General features: G+C 37.9%; 1 protein-coding gene across 1 annotated transcript in view; it reads left to right on the top strand.

Moving 5' to 3' along the window:
* The window catches only part of STXBP5 (syntaxin binding protein 5), a 156651-nt gene that overhangs the window by 42996 nt on the left and 91407 nt on the right, over positions 1–22248 (top strand). The window contains exons 7-9 of the mRNA XM_006084493.3: positions 1480–1543; positions 10656–10739; positions 18343–18466. Of these exons, the coding sequence (XP_006084555.1) occupies positions 1480–1543; positions 10656–10739; positions 18343–18466 (272 nt within the window). The remainder of the gene's footprint in view (positions 1–1479; positions 1544–10655; positions 10740–18342; positions 18467–22248) is intronic.

Raw genomic sequence — 22248 nt, 5'->3', positions numbered from 1 at the left:
GGATGAGCTAAAGGGCCTTAAGGATTTTAACTTTTAGTTCTAACTTTTCACTCTTAGAATCTTATCTTTGCATCTTATCTGTTTTTTTTCTTACCTAATGTAGACATAAAAATTTATAAAAATCAGCAAGATTCATTTTCATTTTGTTTTGTTTTGTTTTTCTTTTTAAACAAATAGATCTAAATTTTTACACTCTACAACTTTATATCACTTTGACATGGTGATAAATTTGTGGCATCTCTCTTAACTATTTTGTGTAGCTGTAATAGTGTATCAAGCCTGGTTTTCCTTCTTGTGGCAGGAACATTATTATCATACTAGAGGCCTGGTGCACAAAATTTGTGCATGGGGTCCCTAGGCCTGGCCAGCAATCAGGGCCAATCAGATTCCCCGCCTCTCCACCTCAGCACTTCCTCCTTTCCTCGCTGCCTGCACACCACTGCACAGTTCTCTGCCTCCCCACCTCCCCGCCTCCTACTTCCCTCACCACTCGCGTATCCCCACCGCACAGTTCACCCCGCCTCCCCACCTCCCCTCCTCCTCCTTCCCTCACCACTCGTGCCGCCACTGTACGGTCCTCCCCGCCTCTCCACCTCCTCCTTTCCTTGCTCCTTCAGCGCCCCGCCACCGCTGCTGGTCACCCTCCATGTCCCGCGCCGCCCCCTGGTGGTCAGTGCATGTCATAGCGAGCAATCGAACTCCTGGTCTCATGGTCGAACTCCCGAGGGTACACTTTGCATATTAGCCTTTTATATATATAGATACCAGTCCCTTGATACAAGGTGTGGGTTTTCATGGTCTGTTGTTTGAGTTGACCACAGCATCTGGTGGGTAGTTCTGGTGTAGGTGTCTGTGTGGTTTCACAAATGGCTCTCATGAAGTGGACTGGTCTTTCAACCCTGGAGTTTATGAATAGAGAAGTGCTTATTCATGAAGTATAGGCCTCAGTTCAGCTACATTTTTATCTGCATGACTTATTTTTTCTGAGCAAGTATAGGTGGCATTACTTTTGTTGATTTGTTTTTTAAGATAATATAATTTTTCCTACTTTTTGTCTAACTATGGAACTGAATAAGATGCCCTAATTGGAGGCTAGATTTAAGTAAAATAAGATTGCATTATTTTAGATGCTGCTTTATTTAAAAATATTAACTCTGTGAATTCTACCATGAGAATAGATTTTCTGTGCTATAATACTAAATTGAAGATTCTTTTCTATACACAAAGTACTTAGGTTTATCCAAATTAATTAATTGTAAGTTTTGCTTACTTATATCAACTTAACAGTCACTATGTTTTTTCTGATTTCTATTTCGATTCATATTAAAAGCTAAATATCTGTTATTGATCACTTACTGAAACATATCTTTTATAAATATATCTTTATTTTTCATTCATTGTTCTTATTGTGATGAATATATAATTGTATTGAAAATTTTAGCTGACACAAAAAAATCTTATTAACTTTTTCTTTTTTAGGTCATCTAAGTCTCATCCAGGACCTATTGTCCATATAAGTGATAATCCAATGGATGAAGGAAAGGTAGAATTTTTTCTAAAACATATATTTATTAACCTAAATGTATGAATTTTGGTATTTTTTTAATATGCAAACTATTCAAGACACACCTTGCAAAGTTGAGGTTACTAACAAAGGTTATATCCCTTGTTTGTACATTATGAACAACAAGTGAAAGAATTGGAATAATTTACAATTTTAAAGAACAACAACAAAAGAACCCTAAAACAAGTTAAATTTAATAGAAGCAATTAAAGGTTAGTAACTTATTTTTGGCTCATTTAAAATATTTTCCCAGATTTTCTCATAATCCTCACAAAAACTGTTTTCTTTTGGTTTTGAATTCTTTTTAGCACTTTAGTTATACAGTTTTTGTAGCGGTTACTATAAAATCACATGCTAGAGTTGTTTCTATATCTTATCTTCCCTAAATTTGTCTTTATAAATAGATTGTCTGTGGTTGATCTCTCCCCCTTTCCCACACCCTCCTCTGCCTTCCCTCTGAGGTTTGATGGTCTGATCAATGATTCTCTGTCTCTGGTTCTCTTTTTGTCCATCAGTTTATGTTGTTCATTATATTCCACAAATGAGTAAGATCATGTGATATTTATATTTCTCCAACTGATTTATTTCACTTAGCATAATGCCCTCCAGTTCCATCCATGCTGTTGGAAATGGTAGGAGTTCCTTTTTATAGCAGCATAGTATTCCATTGTGTAGATGCACCACAGTTGTTTAATCTACTCATCTGCTGATGGGCACTTAGACTGTTTCCAAATCTTAGCTATTGTAAATTGTGCTGCTATGATCATAGGGATGCATATATCCTTTCTGACTGGTGTTTCTGGTTTCTTGGGATATATTCCTAGAAGTGGGATCACTGGGTCAAATGGGAGTTCCATTTTTAGTTTTTTGAGGAAACATACTGGCTGCACCAGTCTGCATTCCCACCAGCAGTGCACGAGGGTTCCTTTTTCTCCGCACCCTCACCAGTACTTGTTTGTTGATTTGTTGATGATAGCCATTCTGACAGGTGTGAGATGGTACCTCGTAGTTTTGATTTGCATCTCTTGTATGATTCGTGACTTTGAGCATGTTTTCATATGTCTCTTGGTCTTCTTTAGAAAAGTATCCGTTGCCTATTTTTTGATTGGGTTGTTTATCTTCCTTTTGTTAAGTTGTATATATTCCCTGTAATTTTTGGAGATTAAACCCTTATTGGAGATAACATTGGTAAATATGTTCTCCCATGCATTGGGCTTTCTTGTTGTTTTATTGATGGTTTCTTTTGCTGTGCAGAAGCTTTTTATTTTGATGTAGTCCCATTTGTTTATTTTCTCTTTAGTTTCCATTGCCCTAGGACAGTGATGGCGAACCTATGACACGCGAACTCATTTTTTTGGTTGATTTTTCTTTGTTAAATGGCATTTAAATATACAAAATAAATATCAAAAATATAAGTCTTTGTTTTACTATGGTTGCAAATATCAAAAAATTTCTATATGTGTCACGGCACCAGAGTTAAGTTAGGGTTTTTCAAAATGCTGACACACCGAGCTCAAAAGGTTCGCCATCACTGCCCTAGGAGCTGTATTGGTGAAGATATTGCTTCGGCATATGTCTGAGATTTTGCTGCCTGTGGATTCCTCTAAGATTTTTATGGTTTCCCGTCTTATGTTTAAGTCCTTTATCCATTTTGAGTTTATTTTTGTGTATGGTGTAAGTTGGTGGTCTAGTTTCATTTTTTTGCACGTATCTGTCCAATTTTCCCAACACCATTTATTGAAGAGACTGTCGTGATTCCATTGTATGCTCTTCCCTCTGTCAAATATTAATTGAGCATAGTGGTTTGGGTCGATTCCATTAGTCTATATGTCTGTACTTGTGCCAGTACCAGGCAGTTTTGAGAACAGTGTCTTTGTAATACAGCTTGATATCTGGTATATGAGATACCTCCTACTTTGTTCTTCTTTCTCAGGATTGCTCTAGCTATTCGGCGCCTTTTTTTATTCCAGATGAATTTTTGGAGAGTTCGTTCTAGGTCTGTGAAATATGCCATTGGTATTTTAATGCGGAGTGCATTGAATCTATAGATTGCTTTGGGGTGAGGGCACAAGTGAGGGGTGGGTGGGCAATGGGGGGATAAGGACTCATATGTAATACCTTAATCAATAAAGAAAAAAAAAAGAAAAAAATTTCAATTGACTATACTTTCCAAATGAAAAAAAAATTGTGAGAAGAAAAAAAATAGCTTAGATTAATAATGTAGAAATTTTTTAAAAATTTATTTAAGTTTTTATACTCAGAAACCAGTTTTATGCAAGCAATATCTAGCTATTGTTATTTTATTTTTGTTAAATATATTTAAAGATAATAAAAATTCCTTTTCCATGAATTTCTACTTCCTAATCCAACCAATCTTTCAGGTAGTTCTATTTAAAGATAGAATGTCTGTATATAAATTTATGATGTTAACCTATGTAAAATACCAGGAAATTTGTCACTATCAGAAATCAGTGAAATGAAATTTAGAAATTTTGTGAAGAACTTTTCCCAGGTTTTTCCTTTCCTCAATTAGTGGGAGTGGTCAAGCCTATAGGTTGTTTAACACTGTTCTCTTATTTGTCACTGGGAAAACAAAGGGTAGCTGTACTATTTGGAGTTAGCTTATATTAATATATAAAATTGTATGTTTTGAGAGAAACTACATGAAGCACGTTACAGTAACCTGTATCTTCACTTTTTTTACTTTGGTACAGATACTTGTTTGAAAGGCAAGCCTTTGGGTGAGAGGCAGGGTGGGAGAATTGAAAACTTTCCCTCCTTCTACTTTGAATTGGTCACTAAATCATTTAAATCCTTCTTTTGCAGTGTCTCTTTTTTATTACATATCATTAGGGCCAAGGTAGTTAAAGGCATTCTAGCTCATTCTTGAATCATTTCGTGATCAATCTTCCTAGAGTGCCATTTTAATCTTACTACTCTCCTGTTCAAAAGCTTTCAGTGGTTGTACAGAATCTAACAAAAAGAGTTTCTTTAACGGTAGCTTTGGGCTTCATTATCTTTCAGAACATCTTTACTGGAATGCTATACTGAAGCAAATAATTATTGTTTCTCATTTGTGAGTGCTCTTTGCTGCCTCCATGCTTTGTTTATGTGAGTCCCTCTGTTTGGAATTCTTTTAGGTAGGTCTATTTAATGATATTCTCTCTCCAATGAATTACTACCCTCATTTAAAAAACATTTTTTTTTTATTATCGATGATTTTTAGAGAGAGAGGAAGGGAGAGGGAGAGACGGAAACATCAACAAGAGAGAGACATCATCAGTTGGCTGCCTCCTGCACGTACCCCTCTAAGGACCAAGCCTGCAACTGAGGCATGTGCCCTGACTAGGAATCCAACAGGCTACCTCTCCGTTCGTGGATCAGTGCTCAACCACTGAGCAACACTGGCTGGTTCCTACCCTCATTTTAAGACTCAGATTAGATAATTTTTTTCATATTTTCCCAGATAATTCTGAAAGAAAATGCTTTCTCCCACTTCTAAATTCGCTAGCACCTTATTTGTGTAAGCTTTACAGTATTTACCACATATTGCCTTGGATTATAAATGTGTGTATATGTGAACTCGAAAAAACTTCGTGAACACAGAGATAATATTTATGCAGATTTATATTTCACATATGCTCAAAATATAGTGTAAATAGTAACTGCTCAATATAATCTTAATTCATTGCGAAAATAAATTATGTATAACTGTGTATATCATCCTCACTTTTTGAAACTTGCATTATATTAATTCTCCTTAGTTCCTGAAGCTAATCTCATTCAACATTTTGAAATATTAAGATGCTAGAATAGATTATATTGACTGTCATTTATTGAATTTTACTTTGTGTCAGGCACTATGCTGACACATTATATACACTGTTTCATTTGATCCTCCCAGCAAATTTAAGTGAGATATCTTCCTTGTTTTACAGATGATCAGGCAGAAATTTTAAGGTATTATGTGGTCAAAAGATACAAAGTTAGATATTGGTGGAGCTGGGATTTTGAACACTGATTTCTCTGATTTCAACTCCAGAGTCCTCTCCATTGTACTGTATTTTCTCTGTAAGATATAGATCAGTTATTGATGTAGAGAGCTGTATGCATAGTCAGTATATGCACTGATGCTTTTTATGAGAGAACTAGAGGCCCGGAGCATGAATTAGTGCACCAGTGGGGTCCCTTGGCCTGGCTTGTGGGATCAGGCCAAAAACTGCTCTCCGACATCCCCCGAAGGGTCCCCGATTGAGAGAGGGTGCAGGCCAGGCCGAGGAACCCCACCAGTGCCGATCGGGGCTGGGTAGAGATGCGGGAGGTTGGCCAGCTGGGGAGGGACCACGGGAGTGCTCCAGGGCGTGTCCAGCCTGTCTTGCTCAGTCCCAATCAGCCAGACCCCAGCATCGAGCTAACCTACCAGTCGGAGTGTCTGCCCCCTGGTGGTCAGTGCATGTCATAGCAACTGGTTGACCAGTCTACTGTCTGCCCCATGGTGGTCAGTGCACATCATAGTGAGCGGTTGAGCGGCCTTAGCATGTCATTAGCTTATTCTCACTTTGATTGGTTGAATGGCTGACCGGTCAACCGGACACTTAGCCTGTTAGGCTTTTATTATATAGAACTAGAGGCCCGGTGCACAAAAACTTGTGCACTCGGGGGGCGGGAGGAGGGGGGTCCTCCAGCCCGGCCTGTGCCCTCTCGCAGTCTGGGACGCCTCGGGAGATAACGACCTGCTGGCTTAGGCCTGCTCCCGGGTGGCAGAGGGAAGGCCCAATCCCTAAGTGCAGCCCCTGGTCAGGCTCAAAGCAGGGCCGATTGGGGAGTTGGGGCGCCGCCCCGTCATGCACAGAGCAGGCGGATTGGGAAGTTGCAATGCCACCCTCAGTCACGCTCAGGGTAGGGCCAATTGGGGGATTAGGGCACCGCCCCCTGTCACACTCAAGGCAGGGTCGATGGGGAGGTTGCGGCGCCACCCTCTGTCACGCACAGAGCAGGTTCAATCAGGGGGTTGGGGCGCTGCCCCCTGTCACTCACAGAGCAGGGCGCATCAGGGGGTTGGGGAGCTCCCCCGTCACGCACAGAGCAGGGCCGATCAGGGGGTTGAGGAGCTCCCCCCTGTCACTCACAGAGTAGGGCCGATAGGGGAGTTGGGGCACCGCCCCCTGTCACACACAGAGCAGGGGGGATCAGGGGGTTGGGGCACTGCACCCTGTCACACTCAGGGCAGGGCCAATGGGGAGGTTATGGCTCTACCCTGTCACACACAGAGCAAGGCCCGTGGAGGGGGGTTGGGGCGCCACCCTCTATCACCCACAGAGCAGGGCCGATCAGGGGTTGGGGCGCCACCGCTGTCACACTCGGGGCAGGGCCGATGGAGAGGTTATGGCTCTACCCTGTTACACACAGAGCAGGGCCCGTGGTGCGGGGGAGGGGTTGGGGCGCCGCACCCTGTCACACACAGAGCAGGGCCGATCAGGGGGTTGGTGCGCTGCACCCTGTCAAACACAGAGCCCCAGGGCAATCGGGATTGGGGAGCTCCCCCCTATCAGGCACAGAGCAGGGCAGATAGGGAGGTTGTGGCCCCGCCCCCCGTCACACATAGAGCCGCAGGGCGATCAGGGGGTTTGGGCGCTGCCCCCTGTCACGCTGATCCCGGTGCAGGGAGCCTCGCTGCTCCACTGATCCCGGTGCCAGGAGGCATATTACCCTTTTACTATATAGGATAGAGGCCTGGTGCATGGGTAGGGGCTGGCTGGTTTGCCCTGAAGGGTGTCCTGGATCAGGTTAGGGGTCCCCACTGGGGTGCCTGGCCAGTCTGGGTGAGGGGCTGAGGGCTGTTTTCCGGAAGCGAGTGACTGAAGCTCCCAACCACTCCTTGTTTTCTTTTTTTTTTTTTTTATTCTGGGCCAGCTTTAGCTCTCGCTCTAGCTCTGAGGCTTCTGCTGCTGAGTGTTCTATAATGGAAACAATGTATAACTCCAGCTCTTAGATCTGAAAGCTGGTTTCTGGGGTTTTGTTTATCTTCTATATTTGTTACAAAGTTTCAAACTTACGGCTCAGAGGCCGGCAAGTCAGGCGGGAACGTTGCAGTCTGCAGTCACTGAAGCAAGCAAGCCTCATGTTCGCTTCCAGCTGCCTGGCTGCCGGCTGCCATCTTGGCTGACAGTTAATTTGCATGTACTCACTGATTAGCCAATGAAAAGGGTAGCGGTCGTACGCCAATTACCATGTTTCTCTTTTATTAGTGTAGATAATTAAAAGGAAACTATTCAACACTACATAAATTACTTAACATCTCTGAGTTATAAAATATTTTAGTAGGAATAAGCATTGAAAGAATCTTCTAAGCAAGTTTAACATGTTAAGCGCCCAGCCTTATTGTCTTCCGGACAGAAAGTATAGTGTCAGACTGGGTGCTTAACGTGTTAGGTACTGTACTTTTAAGTTAGCCCCTCTATTTTTTAATATTTAGGAAATTATGGGGATTAAAGTCTAACCGGTTGGCACAGATTTCTTAGTTTCTTAGGATGTTAGATATGACTCGAAGGGTTAACGTTTATTATAACCCTTTTATGCTTCTAAGATGTGGAGGGGTAACATTATTAAAGTTACATGGCTACTAAATGGCACATCTGAGAGCTTAGTGCTGAACAATCTAGTGCTGTTTACACTGTACATCAATTCTTAAGTTTTATCTTTTTTCGTCTCTTTTTATTTCTGAAGTTTTCTTCCCCCATCAGAAAGTGACATAATCACATATCCAAGATATTTAGAAGGACTAGGAAAAGGTAAAGGAAACAAATACTAGTTTTTCCTTGAAAGTGTATATATATATATATAACGTAGCCTGGGAAAAAAGTGTTTGGGTTACAGAAATTAACTATACTCCCTACCATGGTGGGAAAACCTCTTTTGTAAGCCTCAATGACTGGCTCCTACAAATGCACTGTAGTCTGAAATCTACTAAATTGCTATTTCATTAAAATTACTGGTTCTTCCCCAAACTTTGTTCATATCTCAGATTACATGAATGGTTATCAACTACCTACTAATTACTTATGCATTCATTAAACAACTAGTTGAGTGTCTAACATGTATTAGGCCGCTATTAGAGACATATAGATGAAATGCATGTACTAGTATAGGAGTTGTTGCATTTCTGCTTTTCTAGAGGAATTGGGTAGGCTTACCCAAGGAAGCAACTAAACTGATACTTAAAAATGAGTAGAACATTTTATAAAAGGGGGAGGAGCTTTAAGCAGAGGGAATACTGAAATTTGGAAAATACTAGGTCAGTGATGGCAAACCTGTGACACGCGAACTCATTTTTTTGGTTGATTTTTCTTTGTTAAATGGCATTTAAATATATAAAATAAATATCAAAAATATAAGTCTTTGTTTTACTATGATTGCAAATATCAAAAAATTTCTATATGTGACACGGCACCAGAGTTAAATTAGGATTTTTCAAAATGCTGACACGCCAAGCTCAAAAGGTTCGCCATCACTGTACTAGGTGGACAGCAGAAGTTGGATAAGCAGCGGACAGTTTATAAGGCAAGAACATGCATTCCATTCTGAAATTTACTCATTCACGAAGATTTATTAAGTATCTACAATGGATCAGTCCCTGTGTCTTACGTTAGAAGTACAGTGGTGAATAAGATAAAATTAATCCTTCCTTAAATAGACCAGTGTCATTGTCTGAAAGAGAATTCAGATAAGACAAGGGCCATTCTTATATTGTGTGGTGACCCTTCAGATTAAAAATAGTACAGAGTACTGTTGGAGCACATAGGAAAGGCATTGACTTACATTTGGTAGGTCAAGGAAGGCTTCACAGAGGAAGTGAGTGATAGCTCAGAGGATATCTGAAGAGTTAGTAGGAGGATTAGTCTGGCAGAACATGACATTCAAGTAGAGTGGCCCAGGTAGAAAGACAGCATGTGCAAAGGCTCCAAGGTAAGAGAGAGCATGAGCTAAAAGATGGACTGGAGTGTATTGGGTACTAAGTGTGTGGTAATGGATAAAGCTGGAGAGGTAAGCAGAAGACAGACCATGATGAATTTTGTAAGTCATATTTAGTTTGGACTTTATCCTAAAAAAGTTTTAAATAAAAGCACATATGACATGATCAGGTTTGCATTTTAGAACTATTACTCTAACTACAATATGGAATGGGTTAAAAAAGGGGCAAGACTTGGAATCAGGTAGAGTAAGAGACCAGAAAAGAGATCTTTGTGTCTTATTTTCCAGTTATAGTTGACATACAGTATTATATCCACTTAGTTTCAGGTGTACAACATAGTAATTCGACATTTATATACATTATAAAGTGATCATCCCAGAGATTTTGTGTCTTGGAGTAAGGTATTGGAGGTGGAGGAAAGTAAGTTAGAGAGATGATAGAATGTAATTTTAAAATTATTTGATGATTTTACCTGATGGGGTTGGGGGGAACCAGAGTTAACATGACCCCCAGAGTTTTGTCTGAGCAACTTAATGAATGTTGAAATAAAAATGGTGAGAGAGACACTGCAACCAGAGAATACCAGAGGAGGATAGGGAAGAAAATAATGAATTCACTTTGGACACATTTACTTTGAGGTTCGTCTTGAGTAGATAAGTGGAGATGTGGCCACTGGAATTATGAGTCTAAATCTCATGAGAAGGATCTAGGCTGGATATAATTTAGAACTAATTAATATGTAGATAAATAAATGAGATTACCTGATAATATGTTGAATTAGGAAAGTTTGTGAACTTTAAAGCACGTACAAATGTTAACTTGTATTGCTAATTTATTATAGTAATTAAAATGTACACTGAGGACTTCAAAATGGTAATTTTCTTTCTCAAAAAACTTGTATGATATACATTGAGTCCCTAATCATAAAATGCATATAAATATGAAATATAGTATTCTCATTTGTGATCTCTATGATTAGTAATTAGCAATGCAGATGTTTAATTATATTATAATTTTATATTGGATGCATATTAATGATAATTGTTATCTTGTCAGAAAATAAATGCTTCATATGATTACTACCATTCCTAGGTAATGTGGCGTTTTCTTTTATTACAGCTTTTGATTGGCTTTGAATCTGGAACAGTAGTTTTATGGGACCTCAAATCAAAAAAAGGCGACTACAGATACACATATGATGAGGTAATAACGTTTTTGTTAATCAAAAGATGTCATTTCTCTAGTTCAGAGCAGCTTTTCTAAGAACTTGCTGATTTTAGTTTAGGCAATCTTTATAACTGCAATAAAACACACCACATTTTTTTCTATAATAGATAATATATTCACGTAGCTCAAAAGATATAAAAAAAAAATCTCTTTCTCACCCCTGTCATCTGGCCATTCAATTCTTTTACCCCAGGTACTAGTGTTACCAATTTTTCATGTATTTTTGCAGAGTTATTCTATACATTTACAAGCCAATTAATAAACATTGTATTTTTATCTTATACAAATGATTGTAATATGCTGTAGACCAAGCATGTCAAACTCAAAGGCTAACACCAGCCAAATAAACAAGATTTATGTTTATGTGGGTTGCAAAAAAACAAAAGCTTCAAATTTGTTTTAAATACATTCTTATTGATTTCAGAGAGGAAGGGAGAGGAAGAGAGAGAGAGAGAATCATTAATAATGAGAGAGAATCATTGATCAGCTGCTCAGCTGCCTCCTGCATGCCTTCCACTAGGGATCAAGTCGGCAACCCAGGCATGTGCTCTTGAACCTGGAACCTTTCAGTCCGCAGGCCGACACTATCCATTGAGCCAAATTGGCTAGGGCAAAAGCTTCAATTTTCATAGAAACGTAGGTTTACTTCGAAAGAGACATGCTGAATACAAAGGGCTGAAATAAATGAGTAATCGTTCATGTAAAATAATAGAACATTTTAATAAAAATTAATATTTTTTTCTTGAACATTAACTTACCAGACATTGAATAACTGCATAAATTAATAAGCGTAATGCAAATAAACCTATTTTTCTTGTTCTCCAAAAGCAAAATATTTCCTGTTGCGCACACCAAACAAGTCAGTACAAGATTAACGAATGACATGGGAATCAGCTGCAGAAATATTCGCTGCTAGTATTAGTGGAGAGAAATGGTGCGCCTGCGTGTAAGACGCATAAGGGAAATGAATGCAATACGATTATAGTAATCAGTCATTAGTGAACTTTGTAGTTTGTTATTAATACTAGAGGCCCGGTGCATGGATTTGTGCACTGGTGGGGTCCCTCAGCCTGGCTTATGGGGATTGGGCCGAAACCAGCTCTCTCCCACATCCCCCGAGGGGTCCTGGATTGTGAGAGGGCAGTTCATGGGTGACGCACCCCAGAATTGGGCTCCCTCCTCTCTGGTTCCGGGTGCGTCACCCAAGAACCACAGCTACCAATTAACCGCAGCTTGGAAGCTCCTGCATTGAGCGTCTGCCCCCTGGTGGTCAGTGCACATCATAGTTACCAGTCGGACAGTTGCTTAGGCTTTTATATATATAGATTATGTATAACAGAATATTGTAAAAACTAACTTATGAAATTTTTATTAAAACTTTTCTTATATACTGTTACATTGGCTGGGCCATTTGACATGCTTGCTGTAGACATTTATTGTTGGTTGTTTGAAGACGCACATATGGACCGATAATTCATTCAGTGCTCTAAGCACTTACCTTATTATTTGATTATGTGAGAATAATAAACAAAACTAGACTTTTTCAGTATTGATATCCAAGTCTACATAATAAAAGTAATTCTTTTAAGTCTCTTTTAAACTGTAGACCTCTCCTCCCTCTTTTTTTTTAAAATATATTTTTATTGATTTCAGAGATGAAGGGAGAGAGAGAGAGAAATAGAAACATCAATGATGTGAGAGAATCATTGATCGCTGCCTCCTTCATGCCCCCTACTGGGGATGGAGCCCACAACCCGGGCATGTGCCCTTGACTAGAATCGGACCTGGGATCCTCCAGTCCACAGGCCGATGCTCTATCCACTGAGCCAAACCAGCTAGGGCTCTCTTCTCTTTTACTTCCTTACCTCATTTCTTCTTTTTTTGCCATTTGTTGTAGATAGTCTCCCAAAGAATGAATTTTTCTGGCTGCATGCTATTGTGTTTAACCTATTTTTAACCCTCATATATCCTATAAATTGGATAGTTTACTGAGACTTGATTAAACTCAGGTTCATTTTTCACTTTTAGCAAGATTACTTTATAGATAATGCTGTTGCTCTTCTATCCGGTGGAATGTTAGTTTGTGTGATATTAGAAGTCAGTGACATTTAAGGTCTAGATATATTACTACAGAGTGGTAATTCATGCCTGTTTAAAATCTTAATAGAGAAAAAAACTGTAAATCACTTAATATTCAATATGTAATTTATCAACTATCTTACAAAATATATTTTTCAGTAATTATCATGTTCAGTTATACAGTATTACTGCTGTCTCCCATCTGTAGTGGAAATATTGAAATGTTTAAAAGTTAAGATGCTAGGGCCAAAACTGTACAATTTAATGGATTATTCATAGATTCAGGAAATAATTCATTCAGTGCTCTAAGCACTTACCTTATTATTTGATTATGTGAGAATAATAAACAAAACTAGACCTTTTTCAGTATTGAAATCAGTCTACATAATAAAAGTAATTCTTTTTATTTTATCATTTTGTTCATATTTTTCTAAGGGTTTTAGCTTCAGTATATGATTAACACTAGGAATCAATGTTGCTTTTGAATTGAATATTGAATAAATTTATTTTCTAGGAGAACAGAAATTGTTTTTTGTGTAAGTCTGCTAAAATGTTAATCAGTATATATATAATGTAAGAGCAGCTATACCACGATGTATAAAACTTAGTGTTAAGTGATTCTAATAATACTGATTAATTTTCAAAACCAGCAGGTAGGGAATTTATTTAATTTATCTTTATTTTGAGTTAGTGAGTATAAAATTTGATAAATAGCCAGTTCTCTTTCTAGAATATTATTTTTCAAGATGCCCTCTTATTTTATATGAATAGGAGAAAGTATCATATGTACTACTTTTATCAAGCCAAATAATTAGATATTACTTTCTAAAGAATGTCTCAGAGTAGACAGTTCTTTGTTTTTTTTAAATATTATCAAGTATAAAAAACTGAGGTTCTTAATTTATTCACTGCTTCATGAGCGTTTTTATAGTTAAGATTTTTGTTTTGTTAGACAGTACATCTTTTAAAGAACTTTTGGAATTTTATATACTGCTCCTTTGTGGCTTATTCCAATAGCTATATCATCTTACCTCCTTTTCTCCATTTTTTGCCCTCTACCCTGAATTCATCTTTTCCAACAACTTTTGAACATCTCATTTATTTGCTTTTCTCCTTTCCATTTATTCTGCCCTTGAGCTCTTTCCTTATCCGTTTCTCTTAATCATTTCTATCTCTAGTTTTCTATTTTATCTTTTCAAAATCAAGTTACCTGTTTAGAATCTCCTGAAAATTTTATATTCTCTTGGAGAAAAAAAAAAGCCAACTTACACTCAAAATTTCTCAACCCCACGTAATCCTTTTAACTTTATATCTCATATCTTCTCCAATGAATTATTCAGATTTGCTCCAAATTAATCTTTTAATTCTGAGCATGTGACAGATTTGGTTAATGAGATTTGTTATTTCTATTTTGTTAACATAAGTTACTACTTCATTTTCCTAAGAACACTAATGAAAAGGTATAATTGTATGATTTATACATATACTAGGGCCCGGTGCATGAATTCATGCATGGGTGGGGTCTGGCCGCCCGCCCCGAATGGGGGCCAATTGAGGCTGGGCCAGCACGGGGGAGGAGATGCAGGAGGTTGGCCGACTGGTCAGCCCCAGATCGGGGTGGGAAAGCTGATTGGGGCCAGGCCGGCCAGGGGGAGGGGCCATGAGAGGTTGGCCGGCCCCACCCCTGTTCGGGGTTGTGGGGGTTGATCAAGGGCTGGGCCGGCCTGGGGGAGGGACCGCGGGAGGTTGGGGGGCAATCAGGGCCCCTGTCGGGCTGGTTGGCCACCGCAATGCGAGTCATAGTGACCGGTCCAGTTGCTTAGCTTTTATACATATAGATAATTTATGTGGCATTTATTATACACATAAACATACATACATACATAAAATACTATATATACTACATAAGAATATATAATATATAATAACCCCTGGACAGTGGGTTATTAGCAATGGTTAGAGTGTCGGCTCCCAGACCAAAGGGTTGAGGGCTTGATTCCAGGTCAAGGGCGTGTACCTGGGTTGCAGGTTTGATCCCCAGTCCCAGTAAGGGGCCCATGCAGGAGGCAGCCAATTGATGTGTCTCTCTCACATCAATGTCTCTCTCTTTCTCTCTCTCTCTCTCTCCCCCCCCTTCTCTTTCCAGCCCTCCCTCCCTCTCTCTCTTTCTAAAAAAAATCAATGGAAAAAATATCCTGGATTGAGGATTAGCAAAAAATAAAATAATTTAAAAGAACCCTAGCTGGTTGCTCAGTGGATAGAGTGTTGGCCTGCAGACCCAAGGGTCCCAGGTTCAATTTTGGTCAAGTGCATGCACCTCAGTTGTAGGCTCCTGCCCGGCCTGGGCCCTGGTCAGGGCACGTGCAGGAGGCAACCAGTCGTTGTGTTTCTCTCACATCGATATTTTTCTCTCTTTCCCTCTCTCTTCCACTCTCTCTAAAAATCAATGGAAAAATATCCTAAAGTGAGGATTAAAAAAAAATTAAAGTAATATATAATAAAAACTTATACATATACTTATGTACATACATATGTAACATGTAGTATTATATGTAATGGCACTAGAGCGAGAGTATTAGAAACAATGAGCTCATGTATAAGTTGGATTTGTATTTAGAAAATTGCAGAAATAATAGAAAAACTTGTTCATGTTTATTGCATATAAAGTTCATTATGTTTTTTTCTTTAATGAGGTATTTTCTGTAATATTTTTCTCATTGTTATCCAGAATAATTGGGAACCACTTGTCGCTGCAATTAGTATTTATTTTGGAATGTTTAATAATTTACTGTCTTAATAAATAAAAAGTACTTTTTAATAAAGATGTATTTTGTTTTCTTTGGCAAGTTAAAAGTATTAGTTTTCCATCTATTTATATAAAAGCCTAAGCGACCGTTATGAGGGACGACCAGAATGACCGGTCACTATGACACTCACTGACCACCAGGGGGAAGATGCTCAACACTGGAGCTGCCCAAGCCCGCAGGTCCCGATTGCCAATGGGGCCTGCTGGCAAACCTTACAGTCCCTTCCCCTGGCTGAGCACCTGGGATGGGACGGGGAACTGGGAGTGGGTGGCGGCGGACATGGCCCCTTTCCCAGGGTGGCCAATGGCCAAATCCCTCCTCGGGGCCAGTGGCCAACCTTCCAGGTCCCTCCCTCTGTCCCTCCCCCAGCTGGCAGGCCACGATCGGCCCGCAGCCCTCCCGCCCAGCTACAGTGGTGGCGGTTGGCCCCTCTCCCAGCCAGCAGGTCCCAATCACCTGATCGGGCCTGCCAGCCAACCTCCTGGTCCCTCCCCCCAGCTGGCAGGTCCCAATTGCCCAATTGGGGCTGGGCCCTGGGCTGGGACGGAGAACCAGAGGTGGGTGACAGTGACGTAGGCAGCGAGGGAAGGAGGAGATGGAGTGGCGAGGAAAGGAGGAGGCAGTGAAGTGAGGAACTGTGCGGTGGCGGCATGCGGGGCAGCGAGGGAAGAAGGAGGCTGAGAGGCAGGGAACCTGATTGGCCACGATCGCCAGCCAGGCCTAGGGACCCCACCCATGCATGAATTTGGTGCACCGGGCCTCTATACATAATATGTTTATGAAAATGTACATATTAACATACTAGAGGCCCATTGCACAAAATTAGTGCACTTGGGGTGGGGGTCCCTTAGCCTAGCCTGTGCCTTCTCGCAGTCTGGGAGCCCTCAGGGGATGTCCAACTGATGGCTTAGGCCATCTCCCCGTGAGCCTGGCTTCTGGCTGAGCAGTGCTCCCCTTGTGGGGGTGCACTGACCACCATGGGGCAGCTCCTGCATTGAGCGCCTGCCCCCTGGTGGTCAGTGCGCATCATACTGACCGGTTGTTCTGCTGTTCGGTCAGTTTGCATATTAGCCTTTTATTATATGGGATATACATAATTAGAATTTTTTTTAATTTATTGGTTGCAGACATCACTGTAGATCTATCTTGTATTTCCCTTATCACTTTAAAAAATAAATTTAAATAGCTTTGTGAATAGCTTCTTACCACTACTCATATGTTGCAGAAATGATTTATTTTTAAGAGATTGCTTATCTTAAGATTTGGTTTGTGGAATTTCATATGTATTTTGGAATGAATTTATCACTGTTTTAAGTTTTTATTTAGAATATTTTAGAGATACTTTACTTTTAAAGAAATATATTTTTATTGATTTCAGAGAGAAAGGGAGAGAGAGACATCAATGATGAGAGAGAATCACTGATTGGCTGCCTCCTGCACACCCCCTACTGGGGATTGAGCCCGCAGCCTGGGCATGTGCACTTGACTGGAATTGAACCCAGGACCTCTCAGTCCACAGGCCAACGCTCTATCCACTGAGCCAAACCAGCTAGGGCTAGTAGGGTAGCTTTTAAAGTCAATTGAATATTAAGAACAGTAGTGTATCAACTTGAGCTGAACAGAAGTAATTTAAAGAACCTAGAAGAGTGATAAAAATATTTTTTACAGGAAAAAAATTAAATAATATTAGGACAAAAAAATGGAAGGGAAACATATTTGGTTATATAAAAATATTTTAATGATAATTTTTAAGTGCCTTAAAGTTATAAAATAAATTTCTAGTCAAAAGGGGGTCTCTTCAGATTTTAAAAATTGCTTCAGTACTTACTGTGAGAAATGAATAACATGTTTAAAAGGTCAACTTGAGATATTTTTAATTGATCTTAATTATAAAACCTAGAAATTTATTTTCTTAGAAATTTAGTTAATTTAAAAAATTTGTTCTATGTCAGTACAACTAGTTATTCCATGAAATATTGGTTGTAATTACTTACTTGGTCATTTGTTTAGGTATAGTTTATTCTAAGAAAGTATAAAAATAGCCCTAAACGGTTTGAGCCTGTGGACTCAAGGGTCCCAGGTTCAATTCCGGTCAAGGGCATGTATCTTGGTTGCAGGCACATACCCAGTAGGGAGTGTGCAGGAGGCAGCTGATCGATGTTTCTCTCTCATTGATGTTTCTGACTCTCTATCCCTCTCCCTTCCTCTCTGTAAAAAATCAATAAAATATATTTTAAAAAAAAGAAAGTATAAAAATACATTTTGTTTTTCTGAACTTAAAATTTTATTTTTACATTTATATAACTACTATAGCTTCCTTATGCTGGTTTAGGGAGTAAATAAAGTAAAAACAGTCAAAATAGTGTCAATACTAAATTCTCATTTGTATTGCTAGAAAATTAAATTACTATGGGAATGTAAAGTTAACATATTGTCTTCAGTTTTGGAAATATAAAAAAAAAATTTTTGTTCTACATTTGCTTTATTTTTTTAATTTTCATTGTTGAAAGTATTACATATGTAATCCCCCATTGGTCCCCATTGACTAAGTTCTTTAATTTATCTCTTCCCACCCGCCCAACCACGCCTTCCCTCTGAGATTCAAAAATTAATTACAATACCAATTATGAGTAGCTTGATGTTTAAATAAATTTTTATTTTTAAAAATGGAATTGTGCATCCCTTTTCTATAGGCTATCCACTCTGTGGCTTGGCATCATGAAGGAAAACAATTTATTTGCAGTCATTCCGATGGCACCTTGACTATATGGAATGTGAGGTCCCCTACTAAACCTGTACAGACAATCACTCCACATGGTAAGAATGTATCACTTTAAACACTACCTAAATTGTGATGGACAATAAACTGTTTTGTGTATGCATTTGGTTTGTTTTTCTGTTTCTTTATGAGGAAAAGGATGGGTTTAATTTGGCTGGAATTAGAAATAATTAGACATACAGAAAAATATATAGCAACCATGTAATAAAATCTCAAATTAACTATACTTATAGTTAAAATAGCTAATTTGAACTTTGAGAAAATGAATGTTAAATTATCTTTTGAATATTGTTTTAATAGTAGTTCAAAAAGTAAATAATTTTGTGAGTCATATAGGGCTTACTTTAAGCTTCTGTCATCTTAAAGTAATCAATTTACAAGTTGTTAATGTATATATAACAATTCATTGAAATACTTGGAACTTTGCAGAAGGAATTTTATACATTAAAGTAGTGTAGAGGTACCCGAACATTACCCCAGGTTTGATGATTCACTAGGAAAACTCACAGGACTCAGCAAAATGATGCAAAACAAAATAAGTATACAAAAGGCACATGGGGTGAAATCTGAAGGTCCAGTGGGGTCACATGCGACATGGTTTATTCCCCTAGCAAAGAGTTATCACAAGTCTGAAATGTTTTCTACCAGCGAGGCTCCAGCGTTCAGTTGCCCAGAGTTTTTATTGGAGTCACTTCATAGGCACCTTCTACTTTAGCACATACCAAAATTACGGACTCCCACGAGGAAAGCAGGGATTCATCATAAACTACATTATTTGTACGGACAACTCAGGCACAGTGTGCCACTCTTCAGTCTGGGAAGTGGTTAAGAGCTGACTCAAAAGCTTAGTGATCAGATGCCAACAAGCCAACACATCTAGAGATAACCGACTCAGGCCTACTATATTAACTCTTTTCTGCACAAATAGTATTTACAAAACCTAAAAGTAGATTTTATTGCAGGGTTTGTTAAAAACTGATTTGAGTTTTGGGTGGAGCAGAGGAATTTGTATGTCTTTATTTTTCTGCATTCTTTAACCCCATCTTAAGAAATTCTTACCCAGCAAATTCAGGGAAATCATATTAAAGAAACTGCTTTTTAAAAATTGTAGTATATTGAAAAATATATTTGTAGATATTGCCAATATTTAATTGCTTGCTTTAAAATAGGAATACCTACTTTTTAAAAAATTGGTACATTCTGAAATATTACAATGTAGAAATTAAACAGTAAAATTTAAAACATTTTATCTAGCTGTGGCAGAATTCTTGAAGCTACATATTGTGATCTACTTTACCACTGCTTTGTGGTAGCAGGCATCTTTCTGGAAAAGCACATATTTTAAACTTGCTACAGATCTATTTGTACATGTATCCAGAGGATAGCCTGAATGGTAATAGGTTCCATTTTTCCTTAATATATTTTCTTTCTTCCTTCTGTTAGTGCCTAGTCTCTAATCTTGGTAGTACTTTTGAAAATTCTCATAAATCTTGTGCTTTCCCAAGCCCACTGGAACCTTGTTCTCCAAAAAAAAAAAAAAAAAAAAAAAAAAACAACCCCAAAAATAGATGATTATTTTAGAAACCTGTCAGATCCAGAGGAAAATGGGACTAGTATTGAAAATGGTAAAAATAATTAATATTAGTTTTTCAGTTTGGTAAGAATAGTACAAACATATTTTTTGAACCATTCCAGAGGAAATTGTTAAATTACTGCCCATTCGTTCCCAAATATTCCAATATATATTTCTTACACTACTGCATTTTCCTGTATCACCAAGGTTTGCCTTTTATCAAATGGATCTATATGTAAATTAGATTTAGTTGTCATGTTTCTTTGGTCTTCTTCAATCTGGAACCGTTTTTTGAGCCTTTTCTTGACTTTCATAATTGATAAATTTTAAATATTACATGGATAAGTTATTGTGTAGAATATACTTCAATTTGTTGTGTGTGTTTTTTTTTATGTTTCTTCATGATTGGATTCAAGTAGTACATTTTCAGTAGGACTATCCCAGAAGGATTGATGTGTTCTTTTTGTATCCTGTACCAGAGGTTAAATACTGGATATATATTGCCCTTGATTTGATTTGATTTGTCCCTATTGGTGTGATCTCTTCATTAAGTTTCTGTCTGCTAGGTCTCTCCGTTATAACATTATTCTTTGTCCCTTTGAAATTAATAGTAAGTGTTTTTTATTTGTATTTATAATCAATAAGTAGTCTGATTTGAAAGAGTACTTGAAGACTATAAACATACTGCTTCTCATCAAACTTTATCCTCTGATTTTAGCATCTGATGATATTTCTTGGCTGAATTATTACTGTGATGGTTGCCAGATGGTGGTTTTTCTATTTAATCTTGATCCCATTTTATACTAAAAACTTATTTACTTGAAAGCTAACTTTTAGAAGTGGCATAAAGTTTCTACAGAGTTTGTAGTCTCTTTGCAAAAGAGGATCACAAGCTAAAATCATTTTTAAACAAACAAGATAAAGAATATTTGGTTTAATGTTTTTCAATATTAGAAAAAAAATTTAAGTAAAGAAAATTTTTTCTTTGACACGTGTCTAAAAGTATAGCAGTCTAAAAATGTAGGTGATCAGAAGTATTCTTTATTTATAAAATACGAATTATTTCTAACAGTTAGTAATGTTTACTGGTAGTGGTAGGTAATCTACCAAAGTTAAATTGTGTTGATGGCTGAGTTTAGTGGCAAAACTAAGTGCATTTGTATACATTAAAGTAAAAAAAATATTTTTATATCATAAGGTATCACATATTATATGTATACCATATTTGTTGTGTATAATTTTCAGTATACTAAATATCTGATTTGATGGATCAAAACTTAGGTTTTTTTCTCATTATTATTCCTAAATTTAGGGGTTTTCCTTAGTAATTAAAGTGTTGTGGTCTCTTGCTCTTATTATCTAGCAAACAGTTATGGTAAGTTACTTTAAATGTACTAGACTTTTAAAATTTTGTCCAATTTGGGTTTTTTCATGTTTAAACCCATTCAATGATTAAGTATCTTATTCTTATAAAACATTGATAAGCGTTACCTTGATAGCCAGTAACTGATTGTACTTTATGACTACTACCAGTATGATATTCAATGTTTAGATTACCTTATGATGTTTTGAAGACTCTGTTTAGAAGACATAATGTTATACCAGCCTGACATGGAGTTTTGAAGCCAGTAGACTTGTGATCAAGCCCTGATTCCATAGTTTCTGATTCTGTGACTTTGGGAAGTCAGTTAACATTTCTGAATCTCAGCATTCTCATCTATACATAGAGATAATAATTGAAATGAAAGTACCTTGAAATTATGATGTGCTATACACATGTGATTATAGTAAATACAAATCTGGATATGGTATTTACTTAGTAAGGTTGGACCGTAAGTTAGATTAGGGTAGTATTCCACAAAATATATTTCACTATTACTAATATTAAATTTATTATTTATATTAGTTTTTATATTCATTTATTTTATGTGGCTTTTCCCAAACGTATTTGACTTTACTATCTTTTATTCATAGAACATGTTTTGGTTTTCTCATGTTCCATGAAATACACTTTGATAAATGATGGCCCAGTACTGGAACTATAATTGAATTATGAAACAGTTCTCCAGATTTGCTAGTTATATTCAGTCTTTAGCCTTGAACGACAACCATCATTGCTAAAGTTGTTTGATAGTTGACTCATTCTGAAGGACATAGTTATTTAGATAGTGATAAAATAGCCAGCAAAGGAGAGTAATTTGAATTCATTTAAGAATTTTCTGATAATGTAGGGTAATTTTGCTATAT

Source organism: Myotis lucifugus, unplaced genomic scaffold (assembly GCF_000147115.1).
Source record: "Myotis lucifugus unplaced genomic scaffold, Myoluc2.0 scaffold_11, whole genome shotgun sequence".
In the NCBI taxonomy this organism is placed as follows: Eukaryota; Metazoa; Chordata; class Mammalia; order Chiroptera; family Vespertilionidae; genus Myotis; species Myotis lucifugus.
Note: the sequence above shows the minus strand (reverse complement) of the source record. Positions and strands in the feature narration are given on the sequence as shown.